The sequence below is a fragment of the Phyllobates terribilis genome, unplaced genomic scaffold (genome assembly GCF_046119375.1).
Source record: "Phyllobates terribilis strain yellow unplaced genomic scaffold, ASM4611937v1 Scaffold_5__5_contigs__length_657084704, whole genome shotgun sequence".
Lineage (NCBI taxonomy): Eukaryota > Metazoa > Chordata > Amphibia > Anura > Dendrobatidae > Phyllobates > Phyllobates terribilis.
The window spans coordinates 61,887,475-61,912,562 of record NW_027362765.1 but is presented as its reverse complement, the minus strand read 5'-3'; the positions used below and the strand labels follow the sequence as shown (position 1 = coordinate 61,912,562).

General features: G+C 43.0%; 2 protein-coding genes across 2 annotated transcripts in view; both read right to left on the bottom strand.

The window, feature by feature from the left end:
- Positions 1-25,088, bottom strand: part of LOC141272037 (uncharacterized) — a 234,212-nt gene that overhangs the window by 116,842 nt on the left and 92,282 nt on the right. The window contains exon 5 of the mRNA XM_073682327.1: positions 2,758-2,855. Within this exon, the coding sequence (XP_073538428.1) occupies positions 2,758-2,855 (98 nt within the window). The remainder of the gene's footprint in view (positions 1-2,757; positions 2,856-25,088) is intronic.
- LOC141272044 (gastrula zinc finger protein XlCGF66.1-like) lies at positions 8,334-15,676 on the bottom strand. The gene is made up of 6 exons (XM_073682331.1): positions 15,533-15,676; positions 15,224-15,403; positions 15,017-15,140; positions 14,836-14,933; positions 13,571-13,661; positions 8,334-10,267 (listed from the first exon to the last, which is right to left on the bottom strand). The coding sequence occupies exons 1-6, from the start codon at positions 15,608-15,610 to the stop codon at positions 9,336-9,338; spliced, it is 1,503 nt and encodes a 500-aa protein (XP_073538432.1). The 5' UTR covers positions 15,611-15,676; the 3' UTR covers positions 8,334-9,335.

Genomic DNA, 25,088 nt, shown 5'->3' with positions numbered 1-25,088 from the left:
CTTCCAAAACAAGAAATAGGTGTGAACAGGTGCTTACCAGGAGCAGCTACCTCCATATACAACTAACAAACAAAGCAGCACACTGTAACGCTAAGTATGCGAACATGAAATATATGAAATTTGAATAGCATTATTGCTGTAAAAAATAGAAATAAATGAGAAATCTTAGCGCATAAATTGGTCAATTCATGTGTACCTGGTAGCCAGGTTAAGGCGTCTCTCAAAATACCAGGACCCTATAAATGTGAACTCCTCTCTAAGAGACTATGTCTGTTATTAGAGACACCCATCTAGCAGCACACGTTGGTGCTGCTGCAAGTGCGGGCAGTGTGTGCGCACTTTTATCGTTTTCACCCTGCTGCTGCTCACCTGTTTGCGCTGCAGCGTCACTTCTGCCTTCCCGCTCACGGGCTGATATGTGACGTGCCAACAAGGTGGAACTCCACCTTGCATATGCTGGAGAGACCGTGCGAGCAGTAGCAAACAATAGTGGAGTTTCAGCTGCAGCATGCACGCATGAGTCGCTCTGCAGAACACCACTTAACCACCAACGAGTGGGCCTCCATGTGGGACGTGTGTGCCATGTTGCGCTGCTTTGAATATTCCACCAATATTTGTGGCCGGGCCTAATGGTCATTTAAGGATTTAACTACTCATTACAATTAAAGAGCCTCTAAATTGTCATTGATGGCTTTCCTGTCTTGCAATATCAGCTGTTGAAAATTGATTCATTTGCTTGACTGCTGCCTCCCTTGGATGTGGTACACGTTTATCAGGTTGCATCTCCGGAATAGAAACCTGATTCTCCATTACTCGTGTGTACTCTGCAACCCCCCGCCTGTGGGTGGTTTGAGATTGGATGGCTGAGAGTCCAACAGGAGAATGGAAAAAATCTTCAGGCACCACTGTGTGATATTTATGTAGCTGAACACCAGCAGTAGTAACGGACAATAATGGTGGTGCAAAGGCTAAAGTATGGCATCTATGCAACAAGTAGAAAAAATGAATAGCAGCACTCACCAAGTCCTTTGGCTAAAAAGTCCTTTATTTCATAGTGTTCTGGACAATCAGGTGCAGCGGTCTATCTGAGGTGCAGGGGAGACATGCGGGGAGTCAAGAGGACGACGGCCGTTTCGCGTCTTACAAACGCTTCTATGGGTCCAAACTATAGAGGAAGTGCAAAAGCTTCTTCCTTTATAGGAGGAGTTTAGTATACATAATTAAAAGTTAATTGATTAACATAAAACCATTAATTAAAAACATACAGATGTTCTACAATATTCTATAAAAAGACTGCCATATCTAGCTTTTCATTTAGCCCTAACGGGCCCTGGGCTTCTGCTTTTAATATCCATTTCCCTGCTCTTGCTAACAGTAAATGATTGTGATTTCCCCCTTGTATGGGGTATTTTAACTGTTCAATGCCTGAAAATTGCAGTACACGAGGGTTTGCATTGTGACACTCCTTAATGTGTTGAATCAATCTAGGTGAGCCTTTACTAGAGGAAATGTAATTATAGTGTTCTCTAAATCTGACAAATAAAGGGCGGATTTATAAGCACTACCAAAAAAATGACATGGTTAGAAGAAAATTCGTTGACTGGAAATTACAGGTATGGTAATTGTTCTTTTTGCCAGGCACACATTAGAGGGAAAAATCTAAAAGAAGGAGCTATATGGCACGAAGTAAAAGAATTTATCTCATGCAGGACCAAACATGTGGTATATATATTATACTGTCCATGAAATTCTATTATATTGGAAAAACCATCCGCCCTTTATTACTTATCTTTATCGATCCAAAATCATTCTAACAGCTTTTCATCGGCAGCATTTGTAATATACGCTACTGGAGCAGACATTTTTGAGCTGTGGGGGTAGTGTGCCCCATTGTCTAGGTGTAAAATTTTTAATCCGGTCTCTCAGGGAAATGTGAAAACATGCTGTGTGGGTGAAATGTACTGTAATCTTATGTGGGGGTATTGTTCCCCATGCTCTGAGGCTGAAATTTTTAAACTTCTTCTGTGGGGGTATTGTGCATAATGCTCTGTGGCTTACATTTTAAGGGCCCCCCCCAAAAAAAATTTACATAATCGTATAATCCAGACTGGTGCTAAAGGCCCTAATTCAGGTGTGGTTTCCAGCTTTGAACAGTCATTTTTTCAAAGTAAACTCTTCGGGATCTACTATGTTTTCATCAGATGCATTTGCAGTACACACAGTACTGTAGCATACATTTTTGAACATTTGGGGTATCATGTCACATGCTCACTGTGTGAAATTTAGTATGATCTTATGTGGGGGTATTGTTCCCCATGCTCTGTGGAAGAAATGTGAATCAGGTTCTGTGGGGGTATTGTGCCCCATGGTCTGTGGGTGACGTTTGTAAGTTGCTTCTGTGGGGATAATCTCCCCCATGCTCTGAAATGTTTAACTGAACTGGCAGTAGCAAGCCTCAGTTTTTGTGGGGGTACTGTTAAGAATGTTATGGTATTCATTTACTTCGTATTTTACCATGATTACTATGGTGAAATAACGCCTTTAAGTCATTTTCCTATCCACATTTGTTTGCAGGTCAATGGTCCTGCTCTTACCCCCATTTTTCTTCCTTTGGCAGCCCCTAGCCCTTACTCCAACCATTTACAGCCATTTTACAGAACTGAAGTTCGAGTCCCCATTGACTTTTATGGTGTTTGGTGTCTACACAGCCGTCTACACATCATAGGGGAGATTTCATGACACCTTCTCTCCATCTACCTGATCATCCTGAGGAACATTGGGATCTTCTTCTTTACAGTCCTGTGGAAGAAGAGGACGGGGACATCTCTCTGGTGTTGTCCTCTTACTGGATAGAACTGGAGGAAACACATACAGGGACTGAATTCATTCTTCACATGCAGATAAGTATAGGCCATGTGTATTTAGTCCTGTCTATTACCTGGTGATGTGAGGGGCTGGGGAACCTCCATCATGACGTCCTTGTACAGATCTTTGTGCACGTCTAAATACTCCCACTCTTCCATGGAGAAATAGACGGTGATATCCTGACACCTTATAGGAACCTGACACATACAATGATACCATCATTCCCCCGATCCCTTCATATCGTTACTGTATAATGCCCCAGCATTCCCAGCAGTGTCACCTCTCCAGTCAGCAGCTCAATCATCTTGTAGGTGAGTTCTAGGATCTTCTGGTCATTGATGTCCTCATGTATCAGGGGCTGAGGTGGAGGGTCCGTGATTGGGCTCAGGGGTCTTCCCCATCCGTCAGACACAGGGGCCTGACAACGCTCACTAGAGGTCTTCTTCACTACTGTGTAATCCTGGTTATGGAGAGACACATTAATAAATCTCACTACAGACATTTCCAGAGTCCTCACCTCTCCAGTTCTGTCCATCTGTTATTCCCATAGATAAGAATGATGTAATGTGACGTCATCAGAATCTCTCACCTCTCCAGTAAGCCGGAAGAGGATCTCTAGGGTGAGGTGTAATATCCTCTCCGCCATCTTGTCCCTGTCCCTATCCATCCTTGATGGTCAATCAGGAGAATTCTCTTATATAGAAGATCTCCACTGAGAGGATCAGATATTGTAGGGACCTGAATGGGGAGAAGATGACGATGTAACATCATAAAGATCCCATGTAAGAAATCTCCGGAGCTGTTACCGGCTTCACATGATCACTACATCCAGTCATGGCCCCGTCCTGCCCCCGGTATAACACACAATCACATTATAGTCACATACAGAGATTTATCACAGAATATCTCCAATCCAGCACCAAAAACACAGAACAAATCTAAAAGAAAAATCTAAAATATCAGAATTTTTATTAAATATTTCACAAAAACAAAGCAGTTATAAAGTGCCGGGAACATCCACAGAGATCAGGACGGCAGAACCGGACACGTCAGTAACAGATAATGATAGAACATTAATATCTCCTGATAGTGACAACATGGAGCCGGCGACGGCCATAATGGAGACTGTACAGTAACAGAGCAGCGAGCGACGTCAGGAGGGAAGTGACCCAATCTAATCCAATACAGACAGATCCTGATATAGAGACACAGACGGGAACACGTTCTGTCTCCTGGAATGTGACCGCAGCACTGAGGGGGTTAATAGTAATGGGGGATCTCCACATACCTCCACCTGCAGAGCCGCCACCACATATATGGCTGTTCTGTGCGCACAGGACCTGTGATGAGGTCACAGGAGGGGAGGAGTCAGGGGTCACATGATCAGGGGCCTCAGTGGATGCAGGACTCTGCTGTGCTGGTTGTCATGGTGCTGGATGAGGGGTAGTTTATGTGTGGATATAACAGAGCTGTATCAGTACGACGTGCGCGGACCAGAACCGTGTGTGTGATGTGTATGTCACTTACAGAGAACATATATATATATATATATACAGTACAGACCAAAAGTTTGGACACACCTTCTCATTTAAAGATTTTTCTGTATTTTCATGACTATGAAAATTGTACATTCACACTGAAGGCATCAAAACTATGAATTAACACATGTGGAATTATATACTTAACAAAAAAGTGTGAAACAACTGAAAATATGTCTTATATTCTAGGTTCTTCAAAGTAGCCACCTTTTGCTTTGATGACTGCTTTGCACACTCTTGGCATTCTCTTGATGAGCTTCAAGAGGTAGTCACCGGAAATGGTCTTCACTTCACAGGTGTGCCCGGTCAGGTTTAATAAGTGGGATTTTTTGCCTTATAAATGGGGTTGGAACCATCAGTTGTGTTGTGCAGAAGTCTGGTGGATACACAGCTGATAGTCCTACTGAATAGACTGTTAGCTGCCTTTTTCTTGCCATAATACAAATTCTAAGTAAAGAAAAACGAGTGGCCATCATTACTTTAAGAAATGAAGGTCAGTCAGTCTGAAAAATTGGGCAAACTTTGAAAGTGTCCCCAAGTGCAGTTGCAAAAACCATCAAGCGCTACAAAGAAACTGTCTCACATGAGGACCGCCCCAGGAAAGGAAGACCAAGAGTCACCTCTGCTTCTGAGGATAAGTTTATCCGAGTCACCAGCCTCAGAAATCGCAGGTTAACAGCAGCTCAGATTAGAGACCAGGTCAATGCCACACAGAGTTCTAGAAGCAGACACATCTCCAACAACTGTTAAGAGGAGACTTTGTGCAGCAGGCCTTCATGGTAAAATAGCTGCTAGGAAACCACTGCTAAGGACTGTCAACAAGCAGAAGAGACTTGTTTGGGCTAAAGAACACAAGGAATGGACATTAGACCAGTGGAAATCTGTGCTTTGGTCTGATGAGTCCAAATTTGAGATCTTTGGTTCCAACCTCTACATGCCTGGTTCCCACCGTGAAGCATGGAGGAGGAGGTGTGATGGTGTGGGGGTGCTTTGCTGGTGACACTGTTGGGGATTTTTTCAAAATTGAAGGCATACTGAACCAGCATGGCTACCACAGCATCTTGCAGCGGCATGCTATTCCATCCGGTTTGCGTTTAGTTGGACCATCATTTATTTTTCAACAGGACAATGACCCCAAACACACCTCCAGGCTGTGTAAGGGCTATTTGACCAAGAAGGAGAGTGATGGGGTGCTACGCCAGATGACCTGGCCTCCACAGTCACCAGACCTGAACCCAACTGTAACATCACTGGCGGCGTGCTGGCATGGCTTACCACCTCCCACCATGCAAGACCGCCATCTTACCTATCAGTCCTGGCTGCACACTTTGCTCCAGTACCTGCTGTGTGCATGTCTCTTGTCTGATTGCTTAGGGCGGCGGCGCGGTTACTGCCTGATTCTTATAGTTACAGTGTGGCAGTCCTAATGCCTCCCCAGCCTATTGCTGTGAGTCGCTGGATACTTAAACCCCCTCCACCCAGTAGGAGGTGCCTGAGCAACACTTTCTTTCAGTGTGTTTTGTGCAACTGAGTTGCCAGGTCCTGTCCTGTATCTTGTCTGTTTCTGCCACCCTGGGGACTGAGTTCCCAGGCTCGTTCCTGTATCTTGTTCCTGGTTCAGTTCCTGTCTGAACAGTGTCCTAGCCCGTTACTTGTTTGTCTCTATGTTCGTATCTTCCCTTTTCCTGCAGTGTCTGAACCTGCCCCTAACTCCAACTTGTTGTCTCTGTACTTCTGTTTGTGAGTTTAGTGTCCACTCACTACTTCATTTTACCTTGTGTGTATCTGCTCTGCTTGTCTACCGCCCCTGCGGTTGTTCTCTGCTCTGCTTGTCTACCGCACCTGCGGGTTTTGCTCTGCTCTGCTTGTCTACCACACCTGCGGGTTTTGCTCTGCTTTGCTTGTCTACCACACCTGCGGGTTTTGCTCTGCTCTGCTTGTCTACCGCACCTGCGGGTTTTGCTCTGCTCTGGTCTACCGCACCTGCGGGTTTTGCTCCGCTCTGCTTGTCTACCGCACCTGCGGGTTTGCTCTGCTCTTCTTGTCTAACGCACCTGCGGGATTTGCTCTGCTCTGCTTGTCTATCACACATGCGGGTTTTGCTCTGCTCTGCTTGTCTACCGCATCTGCGGGTTTTGCTCTGCTTTGCTTGTCCACCGCACCTGCGGGTTTTGCTCTGCTTGTCTACCGCAACTTGCGGGTTTTGCTCTGCTCTGCTTGTCCACCGCACTTGCGGGTTTTGCTCTGCTCTGCTTGTCTACTGCACCTGCGGGTTTTGCTCTGCTCTGCTTGTCTACCGCACCTGCGGTTTTGCTCTGCTCTGCTTGTCTACCGCACCTGCGGGTTTTGCTCTGCTCTGCTTGTCTACCGCACCTGCGGGTTTTGCTCTGCTCTGCTTGTCCACCACACTTGCGGGTTTTGCTCTGCTCTGCTTCTCTACCGCACCTGCGGGTTTTGCTCTGCTCTGCTTGTCTAACGCACCTGCGGGTTTTGCTCCGCTCTGCTTGTCTACCGCACCTGCGGTTTTGCTCTGCTCTGCTTGTCTACCGCACCTGTGGGTTTTGCTTTGCTCTGCTTGTCTACCGCACCTGCGGGTTTTGCCCTGCTCTGCTTGTCTACCGCACCTGTGGGTTTTGCTCTGCTCTGCTTGTCTACCGCACCTGCGGGTTTTGCTCTGCTTTGCTTGTCTACCGCACCTGCGGGTTTTTCTTTGCTCTGCTTTGCTTGTCTACCGCACCTGCAGGTTTTGCTCTGCTCTGCTTGTCTACCGCACCTGCAAGTTGTGCTCTGCTCTGCTTGTCTACCGCACTTGCGGGTTTTGCTCCGCTCTGCTTGTCTACCGCATCTGCGGGTTTTGCTCTGCTCTGCTTGTCTGTTCACACCTGCAGCTCTGTTCTTGCATCCCAGTCTGTACTGGTCCCTATCTTGCCTGTGTTCCTACCTGCCAGTACCCACCCGTCTGTATACCAGCCGTGCCTGCCAGTACCCACCTGTCTGCATACCAGCCGTGCCGGCCAGTACCCACCTGTCAGTATGCCAGCCTAACCTGCCAGTTCCTGCATTTCCCGGTGTGGGTCAACAGCTGTGACCAGGGTCTGACCTGGAGTAGCACCTGGTCCCTCTGCTCGGTTCCTCCCTGGTTCACGGAGTCGACTGAGCCGCCGTGCAACCTTGGTCGGACCGAGTTGATACTTAGTCACGCCCCTCCAGGCACTCCTCGGTTCATGGTCCAGTGGGATCACTAACAACGCTCGCGCCAGTCAGTCCGGGCGTGTGCGTAACAACAATCGAGATGGTTTGGGGTGAGCTGGACCGCAGAGTGAAGGCAAAAGAGCCAACAAGTGCTAAGCATCTCTGGGAACTCCTTCAAGATTGTTGGAAGACCATTTCCGGTGACTACCTTTAGAAGCTCATCAAGAGAATGCCAAGAGTGTGCAAAGCAGTCATCAAAGCAAAAGGTGGCTACTTTGAAGAACCTAGAATATAAGACATATTTTCAGTTGTTTCACACTTTTTTGTTAAGTATATAATTCCACATGTGTTAATTCATAGTTTTGATGCCTTCAGTGTGAATGTACAATTTTCATAGTCATGAAAATACAGAAAAATCTTTAAATGAGGTGTGTCCAAACTTTTGGTCTGTACTGTACATATATTTACACATTATGGAGAATAGTATGTGCCCCATCCACATTCCACTCTATGTATGTTCTCCCCTTGTTTGCGTGGGTTTCCTCCGGGTTCTCCGGTTTCCTCCCATACTCCAAAGACATACTGATAGGGAATTTAGAGCGTGAGCCACAATGAGGACAGTGATGATAATGTCTGTAAAGAGCTGTGGAATTAGTGGCGCTATATAAGTACACTATAAGTATAGTATGAGTAAAATAAATAACAGCAATTTTATCCAGGGGTGCCAAAACTTTTACATGCCACTGTATCAATGTTATCAGTATAACAGCACCATTTTGGCCATGTCTTTATTTTACATTGCAACATTGTGCTGACAGATTCTTTTTAACATCAGGATTTTGGTTTCCATTTATCATTAATAAGTTATTTTGTTTTCAACTAACTAGGCAATCTATGTCAATAAAGATTTTCAACTTAAATATTTTATTGATCGAGATCTGATGTGTGATTTAAAGGGAACCTATCTGGTCCCATAGCACGATTAAACTGGTCCCTTTACATATTGCATCATTTATATGATGTTACAATAATGTATTTGTTATGTACATAATAATGCATTATTATAATCAAGGACAATCAACGGCATCAATGAGAGGTGAGCAGATCGATCTGTGGGAGGATATAAATGACCAATGACTCGCTCCTCGTTTGGAGTGAAAAAAAGGTTCAATCTTTAGAGGCGACAACAGTTCTTTACAGTGAGAATAATCTTTGGAATAGCTCAAGAACAGGTCACAGTTACAATAATGGTTCATATGATTTCTTATAACAACATAAAATGAAACCTTAACACTTGGGATCAGAAAAAATACAGATCTAAGCCAAAGGATATAAGTTTTAAAAGCAGATGTTTAAAAATGATAGGCAACAATTTTTTAAAGGGTTGTCCAAGCACTTCTCTCACTTGATTTGATATCAGCCATGGGAAGATATTGCTGTATGTTGCAGATTGTTGACTTAACAAAGGTTCGGATCACTTATAGCAACATCTCTCTATAATCCATGTCAGAAGAGTGACTCATAGGACAACCCCTTTAAAATGAAGCTATACTGTATTTATTAATCTGAAATATTTTTATTCATATCATTGATACATTATCAAGAAAAGTAGTTTGTTTGTTTTTCAATAAAATGTATTTATTGGTAGTTTCATACGTTTACTATTAAGCATTACATTCCTTTCTCTTATAGACTGTAACTGTTGTATTTTTTCTTGTACCATTTGAAAATAAAAAGGCTTTAAAAAGAAAATGTCTGGATCCCTTTGTGAATTCTGTGATGTAGAGAAAGACTTGATGTCTGGGTAAAACATTTCCCACATTCTGAACATGAATATGGCTTCTCACCTGTGTGAACTCTCAGATGATTAACAAGAGTTGATTTGGCTGTAAAACATTTCCCACATTCTGAACATGAAAATGGTTTTTCCTCTGTGTGTATTTTCTGATGTTTAACAAGAGCTGCATTCTCTGTAAAACATTTCCCACATTCTGAACATGAATATGGCTTCTCACCTGTGTGAATTCTCACATGGTTATTAAGACTAGATTTCAATGTAAAACATTTCCCACATTCTGAACATGAATATGGCTTCTCACCTGTGTGAATTCTCAGATGATTAACAAGAGTTGATTTGGCTGTAAAACACTTTCTACAATCTGAACATGAAAATGGTTTTTCCTTTGTGTGTATTATCTGATGTTTAACAAGATATCCTTTCTCTTTAAAACATTTCCCACATTCTGAACATGAATATGGCTTCTCACCTGTGTGAATTTTTAGATGTGCACCAAGATTTGATTTGTCCTTAAAACATCTTCCACATTCTGAACATGAAAATGGTTTTTCCCCTGTGTGAATTCTTGCATGTGTAACAACATGAGATTTTTGTGTAAAACATTTCCCACATTTTGAACATGAAAATGGCCTCTCTTTTGTGTGAGCTCCTTGATGTTCACGATCCCTTGTGTTTATGTTTCGCTGAACAGACTGTGATGAATCCAAAGATAGGAGATGTTCAATAGGATCAGATAATAAATCCTTACTGTGAAGGGATGGACATGTATCTGGAGTACGGTCACGCTCTTCATCTGCACCCTGTGTGATACTGCGATCATGTGCTGTAAAATCTGAAAATATCAGATGTGTCTCCAATCTGCTGGTATAGTCATCTGTCAAGAATGAAACTTAGATTAATTTTCAAAAAGACAGTCTTGAAATATATTAATAACTAATATTTATACATTGTTAGATTTCTATACAAATTGTATTACAATTCAATTATCAACTGATTAATTGATTGCAAAAGTAAATATAAATGTAGGGACTCAAACAGGCACTTTTTTATTGTGCCAGTGTCCAATATTTTGCTAAATATGAATATAAAATATGTATTTATATTTAGTGAAATATTTACTTAAGACTTCATAAGGTCAACCTATAAAAAAATCCCTAAAATTGTCCACCAAATTCACTTTCCTTATAACAAATATAGAACCAACAAATGGAAAAAGTGTTAATTTAACAATAACACTTATGACCATGTAAAGTGCAGGAGAACGAAAAATATAGGCAACACTTAAAACTACAGAAAGCTAGTCTGAGTCCAGAGCCACAAAGAGGCTATATAGATGTTTTACCAGTGGCAATGAGGCTCCTATGAGCATATTATGTTATGTTCAAAATACAGCCCAACAAAACCAGTTGTCTTGTCTAAAATGACAAGTCTCTTGGAAGAAGGTCACTCTATGTGACTGCAGACTTGAGACTCCTCATACACGAGGATGCTTCGGTGTCGGCACCAGGAACGGCGGTCACGTGACTACATGTAACTCTGATTACCCGGTCAGGGGTCGGGGCAGGCAGCATGGGTTCACATTACAAAACCAGAGTCAGGGATGGAATAGTCAAACAGAGCAGGTAAACAGGCCGGGTCGATAATGGGAGACAGAATACGGAGATATGCATAAACAAGGTGCTAGCAGGCTAGGAACCAACGTTTGGGCAGAGAGTGATGAGAGGAGCTGCCTAATGTAGGTCCTGCTGGCACGGGATAGGCCAAGGAACCTAATCTCTGTAGGACACAGCAGGGTTAAATTCCTGCAGAGACCAGATAAAACTTGTTTTATTTTATGAGTGTTTGTTTGTTTGTTTAACTTTTTTGTGACAGTTTTCTTTTTTGCATTTTCCCTTTTTCTTGCCCTTCTTCCAAGAGAGCTGAATTCAAGCTTTGAATTACACCATTTATTTTACCAAACAACAATCTGGAAAAAAAAAAAAATTTTGAAATTATTTTTTGGGCTTTGTTATTAAGGCGTTCATTGTGTTGTAAAAGTAATCTAGCAGCATGATTCTGCATATCAGAACGATTACATTGATGCCAAAATTGTTACGTTTTTTTATTTTATTTAATAAATTAAAAAAAAAAAAAAAAAGTAAAAAAAATGCTTGTAACTTTAATTTTTTTCACCATCGATATGTCACGATTTCACCCCTCAGTGTGTCTGGGATGCAGTTACTGATGGCTCAGCTGTCCAATCTGGTACAGGGGAGTGCTGGAGCTGTCCGTACTTTGATTGACAGCTTAGTGTCCGGTCTGGGGTCAGGGGCATGTTGAGATGTCGATGTTTTGATTCACCGCTCATCTGAGACTGGGAGGTGCTGGCTGTGTACAGGTGTTGATTGTCTAAGGTGATTACCTGGCTACTTAACTGGGCTATTAGTCCCAAACCTCTGCCAGACATACATTCAGCTTTTGTGTGGTTTGTCTCTCTGGGCCTTGTGTTCTGTTTGTTGATCTTTCGTTGCCTGACCTTGGACCTCGTTTTGACCATCCATCTGTTTAACCCCTTTGTTCTGATCCGGTATCTTCCCATTATTGTGAACTTGGACCGTTACCAGACTATGCCTTTGTTTCTTTCTTCTGTTTATGACATACCCTCCTAGCTTTTGACTTCGGATTCCTTGACTACCCCGACTCACGGCTTGTCCATGAGAAGTGACTCAGTGTTACACGATGTAGCTGTATGAGGGATTGTTGTTGTTTTTTTGTATGGTGAGCTCACATTTCTATTGGAACCACTTTAGAGAACATAAAATATTTTAGTCTTTATTTATTACATAAGCTCTTACTGCCAAAACCTGTTTCCATCTTCCAGAGTAGGACACATTTTTTAAATTTAATGTGTCATTTTATGTGGTAACAACTCTGTAATGCCTTTACATCAACTAAGGAATGTGCTCCTCAGACCTGTGGGGTCATCACAACCATGGACCAGACCTCAATCACAGGACAATAAAACTTTCACACTCCTTATCTATGAACTGCTCCAATATTTACGGCTACAACTGTTTCTCCCCCCTCCCATACTCATAGTTCTCCTTCACGTCACTCTTCTCATACATTTCATTATTCCTGTGCCCTGCTGTGTAAATATGTGATTCTTCAGATTTTGTGTTATTCTAAGCCTGATGAAGAGGCCTGAGTAGTCTCGAAAGCTTGCAATCTGTTAGCATCTTTGCAGTTGACAATTGAAAGGTATCAATCACTGAGGATTCTCAAATCTTAAGATTTTTCTATCTACTGGCTAACAAGGTACAAAGATATATATTTTTCCTGTATCTGCATATGTAGTGATTTTGAGATTTTTTTTTCAGAACACAATGCACTTTATGTTAGTTTTAAATTTAGATCAATAAGATTTGCTTTAATTTATGAAAATATCTACATTTGACAAAAATGTCAAATTATTCACAATTTTTGAACTTTTAATTTTTATCCCATTAAAACAGATAACCATACCACAAAAAAATTGTTAATAAACAACATTTACCACATTTCTACCTTACAACATCTTTTTTGTAAAATCATTTTTCTTGTTCAAATGTTAGTATAGACAAAGGTTTCTCAGCAATTTTTTATGTTCTCATTGAAATTTACAAAACTTATATTTTATATGGTTTTGAGATTTTTTCGCTCTTTATTTTGTCTGTTTTTTTTCTTATATTTACTTAGTCTTTATATAAGAGTTAAAAATTTTTTGTCTGATGCACTACAACACTTATGCACTGTAGGTGTCACATTTATATCAGACCATACTGCTGCAACCCCTGCCCTGGCCGCTAGGCGGCGCTGCATTAATATCGTGGTTACTGCTGGATGTTGGCAACATGTGGCAGTTTAGCTTTTAGATTTCTGAGACTAGTTTTCCCTTTCTTGTCCACCTGTGTTTTGCTGCAGTGAGCTGGTGTGTAATTAGCTCTCTGCTGGGAGCCATGGTGTGCATCTTAGCCCACCTCATGCCTTGAATCAAACTGGTGTGCACAGGGCCCGTCTTAATGAATCAGCCTCTAAATGTTTAACCATAAAAAACAAAAGTTCATGTGAACATATTCTGAAAAACATAAAACACCTATAATTATTCCACAAGCCAGTGACTGAGAAGAATCTGTGATTCACTGTGGTCACTACTCACCTGTGCAGTTATCTGTAGGAATCTCCTCTTTACACCGCTCATCACCCCTCACATATGTCTCTGTAGTATTAATATGAGGCAGATCTTCACCCTGAAAGAAATATTGTAAAAGTCACAGACGGAAATGTTGTGTGAAATGATTCAGAAGAACAGTAAAGATCATAAATAACCATGATTACCAAAAATAACGTGACAGCAGTAATTATCACATAGCTGCAGGTCTCTTGTATAAATCCAGCCTATCGGCTCATAATTCTAACCAGCAGTCTCCATAACCAGAATATTGTGATAATAGACATTAGATGTTGTCTGGATCTTATCAGTTTTATCCTGTCATCTCCACCAAGTATAAAATATACACTGAATGGCCACATTGTGAGAAGATCCAGACAATATCTAATGTCTATGATCAGCTTTATCCTGTCATCTCCACCAAGTATAAAACATACACTGAATGGCCACATTGTGAGAAGATCCAGACAACATCTATGGTCTATGATCAGCTTTATCCTGTCATCTCCACCAAGTATAAAACATACACTGAATGGCCACATTGTGAGAAGATCCAGACAACATCTAATGTATATGATCAGCTTTATCCTGTCATCTCCACCAAGTATAAAACATACACTGAATGGCCACATTATTAGAGTCACCCATTTAGTAACACATAGGACCTCAGTATTTCATTCTGTCATCAATTCCAATGAGTGTTGACCATTATGCAGGATCACTGGCCCAAGGGCTAAGTGTTTTTTTGGGATGAGATGTGGTTCTCAGGGTCAGGGAAACCATTTAATTTTCATTGGCTCTTGAGGACAGGATAGCTTTTTACAGTTGCCACAAAATGTATGGAAGTACTGACATGCTCTGAGAAACCCATTTTACATCGTCCTGGTAGCAAATAATTACCGTATGACCAATGTGGTATCAAGCAGTGTCCTGCTCTAAGTGTCCTTCTACAACATTTTCAGTATAATCTCAACACCATGTTCAAAGTCGATCAGTTCACTTTATGCTCCTATTATAACTTAGATTCACACTGCAAGTGATCAAAAGAAAACTAAACACACGATTTTTCCCCACTCCAGAGTCACTGGACAAATTTCCATTTAGAAGAGGTTTCAATGAGGAAAGGGCTAATGTCTCTAATAAATTGGCTGTTTAGTGTATAATACAGGTGGATAAAGTGAGACTGAACACAAGATCATCACAGCCATCTACACATCATAGAGGAGATCTCATGGCACCTTCTCTATATCTACCTGATGATCCTGAGGAACATTGACATTTTCCTGGTTACAGTCCTGTGGAAGAAGAGGACGGGGACATCTCTCTGGTGTTGTCCTCTCACCGGGTAGAACTGGAGGAAACAAATAAAGGGACTGAATTAATTCTTTACATACAGATAATTATAGGCCGTGTGTATTTAGTCCTGTCTATTACCTGGTGATGTGAGGGGCTGAGGAACCTCCATTATGACGTCCTTGTACTGATCTTTATGTCCTTCAAAATACTCCCACTCCTCCATGGAGAAATAGACGGCGACATCCTGACACCTTATAGGAACCTGACACATACAATGATACTATAATCCCCCCGATCCCTTCATAGCGTTACTGTATAATGTCCCAGCATTCCCAGCAGTGTCACCTCTCCAGTCAGCAGCTCAATCAACTTGTAGGTGAGTTCTAGGATCTTCTGGTCATTGATGTCCTCATGTATCAGGGGGTGAGGTGGAGGCCCTGTGATTGGGCTCAGGGGTCTTCCCCATCCCTGAGACACAGGGTCCTGACAGCGCTCACTAGAGGTCTTCTTCACTACTGTGTAATCCTGGTTATGGAGAGACACATTAATAAATCTCACTACAGACATTTCCAGAGTCCTCACCTCTCCAGTTCTGTCCATCTGTTATTCCCATAGATAAGAATGATGTAATGTGACGTCATCAGAATCTCTCACCTCTCCAGTAAGCCGGAAGAGGATCTCTAGGGTGAGGTGTAATATCCTCTCCGCCATCTTGTCTCTGTCCCTATCCATCCTTGACGGGTCAATCAGGACAATTCTCTTATATAGAAGATCTCCACTGAGAGGATCCGATATTGTAGGGACCTGAATGGGGAGAAGAAGACGATGTAACATCATAAAGATCCCATGTAAGAAATCTCCGGAGCTGTTACCGGCTTCACATGATCACTACATCCAGTCATGGCCCCGTCCTGCCCCCGGTATAACACACAATCACATTATAGTCACATACAAAAGAATTATCACATAATGTCTCCAATCCAGATCCAAAAACACAGAACAAATCTAATAGGAAAATCTAAACTATCTGAATCATTATTAAATATTTCATAAAAACAAGACACAAAGTTATAAAGTGCCGGGAACATCCACAGAGATCAGGACGGCAGAACCGGGGATGTCAGTAACAGATAATGATAGAACATTAATATCTCCTGATAGTGACAACATGGAGCCGGCGACGGCCATAATGGAGACTGTACAGTAACAGAGCAGCGAGCGACGTCAGGAGGGAAGTGACCCAATCTAATCCAATACAGACAGACCCTGATATAGAGACACAGACGGGAACATGTTCTGTCTCCTGGAATGTGACCGCAGCACTGAGGGGGTTAAAAGTAATGGGGGATCTCCACATACCTCCACCTGCAGAGCCGCCACCACATATATGGCTGTTCTGTGTGCACAGGACCTGTGATGAGGTCACAGGAGGGGAGGAGTCAGGGGTCACATGATCAGGGGCCTCAGTGGATGCAGGACTCTGCTGTGCTGGTTGTCATGGTGCTGGATGAGCCGAAATGTAGGCCTGGGATTTGGATGCAGGGCCGGAAAGAGTGGCAGGCAGGGTGGGCACCCGCCTAGGGCATGCCATCTTCCTCAGGCATTCAACACAGTGACAGCCTTAGGGGTCCTGTTACCTTAGTCTTTTACCAATTTCTTTGCTTCTGTGTCAGGGGGTGACATTGACTTGATCTGCCTAGGACACCAAAATACCTTGTCCTAGCCCAGGGGCTGAAATAAAATGCACTTCACAATTATCAGATTTATATTTTTTAAATATTTAGAAAACTATGTATTATTTCCTTTACACTTCACAAATACTTGCTATTTTGTGTTAGGAAAGCACATAAAATCCCAATAAAATACAAGTAAGTTTATGAGTGTAACATCAAAAAACGTGGAAAAGTTCACGGGGTATGAATAATTTTTCAAGGCACTGTAAGCATGATTACTTATACCTTTGAGCTCTCAGTTCCGGATAGGCTGTGTGGGAGGAGAAACAGTACAGCAGATGTGACTATGAGAAGATGGTTTGTAATGGGACACACTAAACTCAGCTGTGCTGCCCCTCTTCCAACACTGACTGGCGAAATTCTATTTGAAAGGTGTGAGTCATCTGTGCTCTACTCCCAGCACTTTGTAATCATGAAGGAGGTTAGACCAGGAGTTGTTTTTTATAAATATCACTCACTGAGAAACCTGCTATAAGCTACTGTGGGGAGTATTATTTTACTGCTGTGTTCCTGCCTGCTTATAACTCACCTCATACAGGGGGAGAGAAGTGCATGCCTCCAGTGGAAACTATTTCAGAACACTCATCTGGACTAAATGACAATTAACTCATAAGGTGCCAAATACTTTGATTGCTAATACCTCCATAATAGAGAGTGAAATAAAAATAAAAAAATACAAAACATTCTATTCAGCTCTATTACACTGTGTGTCCAATCCCACATGAAACATTTTGGTAAAATGCCCTCTTTAAGATCTGTAACATCAAAAAAGTGAAGCTAATCAGGTATCAATCTTATCAGTTACCATTTAAATCCTGTGGTCCTATTCACCTGGAAAGTATAGCCATGGGTATCTTGTATTCAGTGGTGCTTCCAATGTAGTCTTATATGAAGTTGCTCAGAAAATTCAAGAAAAGATAACACTCACCACAAGCTGTCGGTCACACAGTCCTTTAATGTTTAAAATTCAATTCATGTGAGCAGTTGGCACGGGGGAATGCGGGGGTAAATGGAAGTGGACGACGGCCGTGTTGTGCTGGGGATCATGCTTCAATGGATCCAACAGTGCATCTGGTGGACAACCACTAACTTTAACTAAGGTAAGCTGTGCCCGCCCATGCACCTGTGGAAGTAACAGTAATTAACATACACATTTAAAGACAATTTTCATTTTGCTTAAAACAACATTACAAAAACACGGACATGTCTAGTTTATCGTTTAGAATTAATCTCAGTCCAGTATAGAATTCCCATGCACCATTGATGAAACTGTGCTTGCTCGGCAGGGACTCCCACTAGGTCCATGTCACGCTAGGTAAGGGAAGGACCAAGTATACGATGATGGGAAAAGGAGGGAAGCCCAACAACTAGGGAAAGGGAGAGTGGAGACCCCTAGGCAGGTCTTATAACACACTGAATCCCTTACCGTCCCTAAATAGGTTCCGCACCTATGACTGAGCAGGATACCTAATCCCTATCTGACCCTAGAGCTAGGCCCTAGGTAGGGAGGGGAAGGGGTGAGCACTAGTCAGCCCTCACTGCAACTAAAGACAAACAAGAAAAACAGACAAAGGGATACACTTAGCTTTGAGTAGACACCAGAGAGAAGACGACAACAGTCCACCAAGAAACTCCAAGCAGAAACTAGCCGACTGCTAAATCTCAAGGCCTGAGCAGGAGAAAATAGTTCTATCACCGGCGACTCTCTGGAGACACTGAGGGTTTTTAAATATCAAGCAAGGGTGTGTCAATTAGCAGCAGAAGGTGGAGATCACTGCTGGGTCCTAGCGAGAGGATAACACTACACTAAAGAGATGAAAGGATCAAGAAGGTGTCTGCAAAGCCAAGCACAGTGACCTTCTACAGCCAGATCCAGAACGACTGTCTGTCAAACCTGATACACCCATGACAGGCCAGCATCAGTAAAAATTCAGAAAATCCGAGGCACCATAGAATATACTTATAAAACTTCAATCTTTATTCCAAAATTGTTAAAAAAAACATCACAATAGTGAGGAGACAAAATGTGTTACGGATCCGGGTGGTGGAACCTCTGTGCTGTGGTGCAATTAGGGACCAGAGGGGCGTAACTAGGTATCAACTCGGACCGACCCAGGCCGTACGGCGGCTCAATCGACTTCGTGACCAGGGAAGGACCGAGCAGAGGGACCAGGTGCTACTCTGGGGACCGACCTTGTATGAGAGCAGGTGACTCCCACGAGTCACAAGGCAGAGACTGACCGGTACAGCAGATGAGCACGGAAGGCAGGCTGACGAGAGATCCGGGCAGACGGGCTAGCAGACACGGCAGGAAACTAGCAGGAGCCTCTAGGTAGGCTGTCAGGTGGTCACGGCAAGTAACGGGCAGGAGCCTCTAGGTAGGCTCTCAGGTGGTCACGGCAGGTGCAGGCAGGAGCCTCCAGGTAACAGGCAAGTACTCCAAGTAGGCAGGCTAGCCTAGCCCATAGACAGACTGGCGGGTTTGACCGGAGGCAGACCGTCGGGCTGGAGAGTGTCCTTGGCAGGCAGAGACAGGTAGCAGGTGGAGGCTCCGGATAAGCGGACTGGCCAAGCCCATAGACAGACTAGCGGACAGGGCTGTGAGCAGACTGTCGGGCTGGACTGGAAATCAGGCTGGCAGACTGGACTGATAGTCAGACGGACTAGACTGGTAGACAGGTAGCGGGACCTGTGGGCTGAAGCAAAGTTTAGCATACAGAGCAACAACCTTGCACGGGCACCTCCATATTTGAGGAGTTGCCTTTTATAGGGGGAGTCCTCCGGCCATTGGCCGGGGACTTCTTAGGACGGTGCGCGCGGCTCCTTTAAGAGGGCGGGAGCATGCGCGCGCCCTAAGCACAGGGCCAGGGAAGCTGTGTGCACCAGCAGCAGCTGCTGGGAGGCCAGAAGACGCCGGGCAGGACCACGGCGGTAAGGGGGATGGCGTCTCTGCCGGGCAGGAGGCAGAGACGTCGATGCTACAAAATGAAGCAATGTTTCGGCTATATGGGCTTTCTCAAGCCTAAAATACAGTCACAAGACCAAAGTTTTATAAAGTTTTATAAAGTTTCTTCTATGGTGACTCTGATTTCTCTGAATTTGGAATTAATCTGTTTACTTTTAGTCCCTTTGGCAGCACAACACATAGGAAACTCTTCATACTGTGAGCTAATAGGACAAATAGAAATTGTAATTGACATCTGAGCACTATACAGTATGAAGTCGCAAAACGTAATGTCTGTGTATTTTAATTTTTCATTAACATGCAGGGAATATTATACGGAGGGAGTTGTCTGCGGTTTATAGAACTGTAGTAAAACTGATTTATATTCTCCTTCATGACTTCCCTTATATCCCTAAGAGGAGCACAACGTGGGGATGTAGCAAGTCAATTTCTTAGGGACAGACCAACTGCACAGATCTCAAGATTGACTGACAAAGGCAATCTCTTCTGTAGATCATTTACAAAGTCTTACAGCAGGGAAAGCATTAGAAGATGAGGAACATTCAGTAATTCATGAAAATGAGATTATAGGCCTAGAAAATCTTCCTAAATTGCTGAAATGTAACCCTACAAATTGTTTCTTTTTAAAGCAGTGGCTATAGTTTATTTTAGAAAGTTTTATTCCATTTATTTTCATCCGAGCTAGTTGTTCTAGAAAGGTAAATGTAGAGATATTGTATCACGCCATGCATGTAATGCAACCAAGAATTATTTTCAGAAGATGAAGGGAGATTAGAGTTGACTAAAATAGCAAAAAGCAAAATTCCTTCAAGGCCACTAAAAGTGCGGACATTTTTTTTCTCGATTCTGTTTTTATTAGAAATTCTTATAACATATACAGCAAAAATTGAAGCCGAGAAAAAATAAGATTTGAGTACTATATTCACCAAAAATACAATTTGACAATAGCAGGAATATGGCCAACAAGAAAATCAGGCAGAGTCTGGTTTGTTATGACCTCTATATTGTTGGTTGGGGGAGAACATAACAATATAATGCCAGGGCGCATGTAGCTGGTGCTACGGTGAGCAGCCTTTTTGGCCAAAATGTGCTACCATGGCCCACAGAGTCTCCAGAAATATCTCCCATCAAATCATCTGGGACTTCATTGATCGACAATTGCAATGGGAGTTAGCAGCAATGGGTATTTATGATTTGCGTGCCCAAGTGCATTCAGAATTCCCATTGCAACAAAAAAAAACATTATTGTGGAGGAGAGAAGAGGCATAACCGGCTCTTACAAAGAGAAGCTCAACTAATACTTCGTACTGAGGCACTTGGTCCAGGTGGATTAAATGATCAGAATGATCTTAGTAGTAAAAAAGTAAAATTTTTAATATTAGCTGTTTTCCTGCGATTAATTAATAATGCATTGCATCAGCTTTTTACTATCATTTTGTATAATGGATGTTTTTTAATTTTTTGCATGCCTTAGAGGAAGCGTGACTTACAGGCGAAACGGCTCTCAGCCACATTGTATACACAATCTGTTTGGAACCTCAAATAAAGCTTATTTTAACAAGCAGTGGTGAGTGCCCCATCTTCTCCTTACATTACTATTTGGACTACGGTATCTCCTGGTGAGCACCTTCGAGATGGTTAATCAGCAGCTGAAGCTAGGTATTTTCATTATTGCGGTTTCAACGCACACAATGTGAATGAAAGCGGTACTGGATCCCTGATCTTCAACAATTATGTTATTATACACGTAGTGTGTGATTATTTCTACATGATATCTAAATATATATATTTCTTATTCACATTTGGGTATGTTCCCTTTTGTTTTTTTTTACATTTTTGCACACATATTTTATTGTACATAATATTTTCATATACAGTCATGGCTGAAAATGTTGGCACCCATGAAATTGTTCCAGAAAATTAAGTATTTCTCCCAGAAAATTATTGTAATTACACGTTTTCTTATACACAGGTTTATTTCCTTTGTGTGTATTGGAACAACACAAGAAAAAAAATGAGAAAAAAAGGCAAATTGGACATAATTTCACACAAATCTCCCAAAATGGGCCAGATAAAATTGTTGGCACCTTTCCAAAATTGTGGGTAAACAACTTTGTTTCAAACATGTGATGCTTGTTCAAACTCACCCGGGGAAAGTAACAGGTGGGCATAAACATGGGTATAAGAAAATATGTGTAATTGCAATAATTTTCTGGGAGAAATACTTCAGTTTCTGGAACAAATTCAACGGTACCAACACTTTCAGCCATGACTGTATATTAGTCTTAATATTTTTATTAATCTATTGTTGCTATTATTATTTACTACTTTTAGTTTGCATTAATTGTTCATTGATCATCTATTATATTTTTGTATATTTATGTTACTGGTCAATGATGGTTAATCTTTATATGTCACTTGTTCCTTTTATTCATCTAATGATATAATCTGGGTTGGGGATAGAACACTGAACCAATGATCTAATCATCCCAATTTTTTTTGTACATGATTGATAAAAAATCTAATAAAAAAATACACCTGTATTTTTTAGGCTTGAGAAAGGTCAGATATGGCCAGAACGTTGACTTGTCTTCTTGTTGTGACCTGTTTTTATAAATTATGGAATAAAGATCAAGTTTTTGAGAAGGATTTGCTTTGGGTCTGTTTTCTTGGATTTCTAAATTATCTTGGACCCAGTAGGAGGCCCTGCCGAGTTAAGCACAAAATTGGCCAATGGTGCATGTGAATTATCTATTGTACACAGTATAATCTCCCCACACAGTATTATGTCCTCACAGTTTCCCGTAAGTACAGACAAAAAAAACTTAATATTGTTTATCAAATCGCATTCCCTCGCTGCGCTGCTCTGTTCTTCGATGTGTACTGAGGCACAGCTGGCACAATGTAGTGAGGTTATCACATATGCTGCGCTTTCAGACCTACAGACTCAGTGATGGAAGAGGAAGCTGACGGCTCCCCATTCCATCATTATGTTCATCGGTATATGCCTCCCAGGGACAATGTTTAAAGTTTTTTGCCTGTCCCTGTCCGAAACAGAGCAGCCAAAGAGCCGCATGTGGCCTGCCGGCTACACTTTTTCCAGATCTGCTTTATTATATCCTATTTAAAAATCCACCCACCAGTGCGGTAGTTATGACTAAATTTGGTATGAACCCGAAACTTGTAGGCCATGTATTTCCTACTACCACACTTGGATGTCTGCTTTTTTAATATGATACAATTATGTGTAGAAGATTTAACACAGCTATTTTCTGAATTGATATTTACTAATCATTGTCCATGAGTTTCATTGTATTGCACTGGGTTTCTAAGAACCAGAATTCACATTTTTTACAAAGAAGAGTTCCAAGACAAGCTGATAGTTAGCAATCAAACGTATGTTTTAAAGAAGTACTCCCATCAAATTTGTTATCTTCGTAATATATTGCAGTCATTATATTAAATGGCACCGTGTACTTACAATTGCTCATTTTGCCCTTTTAAACAGCTAATTCTTTTCTTTTAGGTCCATGACGTCACATGATTAAAAACTAAAGTATTTTTTGGACTATAAGATGTACCGGACCATAAGACGCACCCCATATTTTGGGGTGGAAAATAGAAAAAATAAGAATAATTTTTATAAGATGGGTGTCCATCTTATAGTCTGAATAGGTACGGTATCTTACCTGGGGGGGCAGTGGAGTGAGGGTCACAGGAGGCAGGGTCCCTCAGGAAGTCGGAGGCTGCAGCAGAAGAGGTCAGATGCTGTGGAGCCTGTGCCGGGCCTGTGCCTGGCTGAGGCCCTTAGCCTGGCCGGTTCCTGTGCTGGGGCCTGTGGCTGGGGCCGAGGCCTCTGGCTGGGGCCTGTACCAGGCTGCGGCAGGTGCCGGGCTGTGAGCGGCATCGGGGGGCGAATCAGTGCGGCTTGCGCAGGTTTCCGGTGCGCGCGGCCATCTTCCTAGAGCTGTGATCTACAGGAAGATGGCCGCCGGAGCTACCGGTCTGCGCATGCGCTGGCTCGAGCGGCCATCTTCCTGTAGATCACAGCTCTAGGAAGATGGCTGCGCACACCGGAAACCTGCGCAAGCCGCACTGATTCGCCGCCCGACGCCGCTCACAGCCCGGCACCTGCCGCAGCCTGGTACAGGCCCCAGCCAGAGGCCTCGGCCCCAGCCACAGACCGGCCAGGCTAAGGGCCTCAGCCAGGCACTGGCCGCTATTTTTATCTTCCAGATAAAAATCATTGTTACAGTCCGCACAACATTCTGTGTAAACAGGTGATGTGCTGCCCAAACAGGACACTCTATGGGTTGTGACAGAGTCACTGGTATAATATATGAGGGGAGGTATGTCACGCAGGTTGCTAGCCTGTATGGACTAAAACCAATAAACTTTCTGCCAGCATGTTATATGCTGGGGGTTAACTCTTTTAAAGGGTGTGGTTTTATGGGAATGAGGTAGAGATGGGAGGGAAGTCATTCCCCTACCTTCCCTCAGGGTGTGGCTGAGCAGGGTTAAATGCTCAGTCAGCTTTGTTTCTCTGGAGTGTGTGGTCTGGAGAGTGAATTCTCCAGGCTGTGAATGGGTGAAACCAGAGAGCAACGCCGGAGTACTGGTGTTGGTGAAGACTTCACTGTGCTACCTGCAGCGGGAAAAGACTCGCTTACTATTGGACTCTGTCATACCTTATCTTTTTGTTTTTCCCCTTAACCCTGAGAGGGTCTGTTTATTTTTATGGGACACTGCTGGAGTTTATGACACAGAATAAACCAGCAGGAAGATAACCCAAACCGTGTGTCCTGTGTCTGCCTCTGGAGAGCCGAGCAAGTTGCTTTACCACAGTTGGTGTGAGTGCTGGCAACGATCCAGGAACACGTGTACCTGCCACAGAGAACGGTGGATGTCCCGGGTGAAGGCCGTCAGCCAGACAGAGATGTCCAGCAACATGGAGGAGCTTATTAAGCATTTAGTCCAGAGCCAGAAGTAGCAACATCAGCAGCACCTGAAACAATTACAGCTAGGGTTGGACTGGCCCACCAGAGAACCGGAGAATCCTCCGGTGGGCCCTGGTTTCTCCTTCAGGAGAGTTCATAGTGCAAACTTTGCAGCTACTATGGGGCTCTTGAGTGGGGGAGAAAGGTGGGCCCGCAGAATCAAATTCTCTGGTGGGCCCAATGTTCTTCAGTCTGACATTGATTACAGCAACACAGGGAGCTACAGCATAAGAAGATCCTGCAGCAGCAGCAAGCTCAACAAGAGACGACCAAACTGTTACTACAACAGATCCAGTTGCAACAAAAGGCGCAGCAGCACCAGCAGGAGCAGCAACATCAGATACAGCTTCTGGGGGACGCCACCCAGGGCAGAGCAACCGCCCGACTCTCAGGGCTGACTGATGACTCCCATATCAGGAAGGCGGTAAGATGGGCCATGCAGAAGATGACAGTCTTTGAGAGGGTGGCTGATCAGCAGAGACTTCCACCAGAACAGAGGGCAGAGGTTCTGGTGC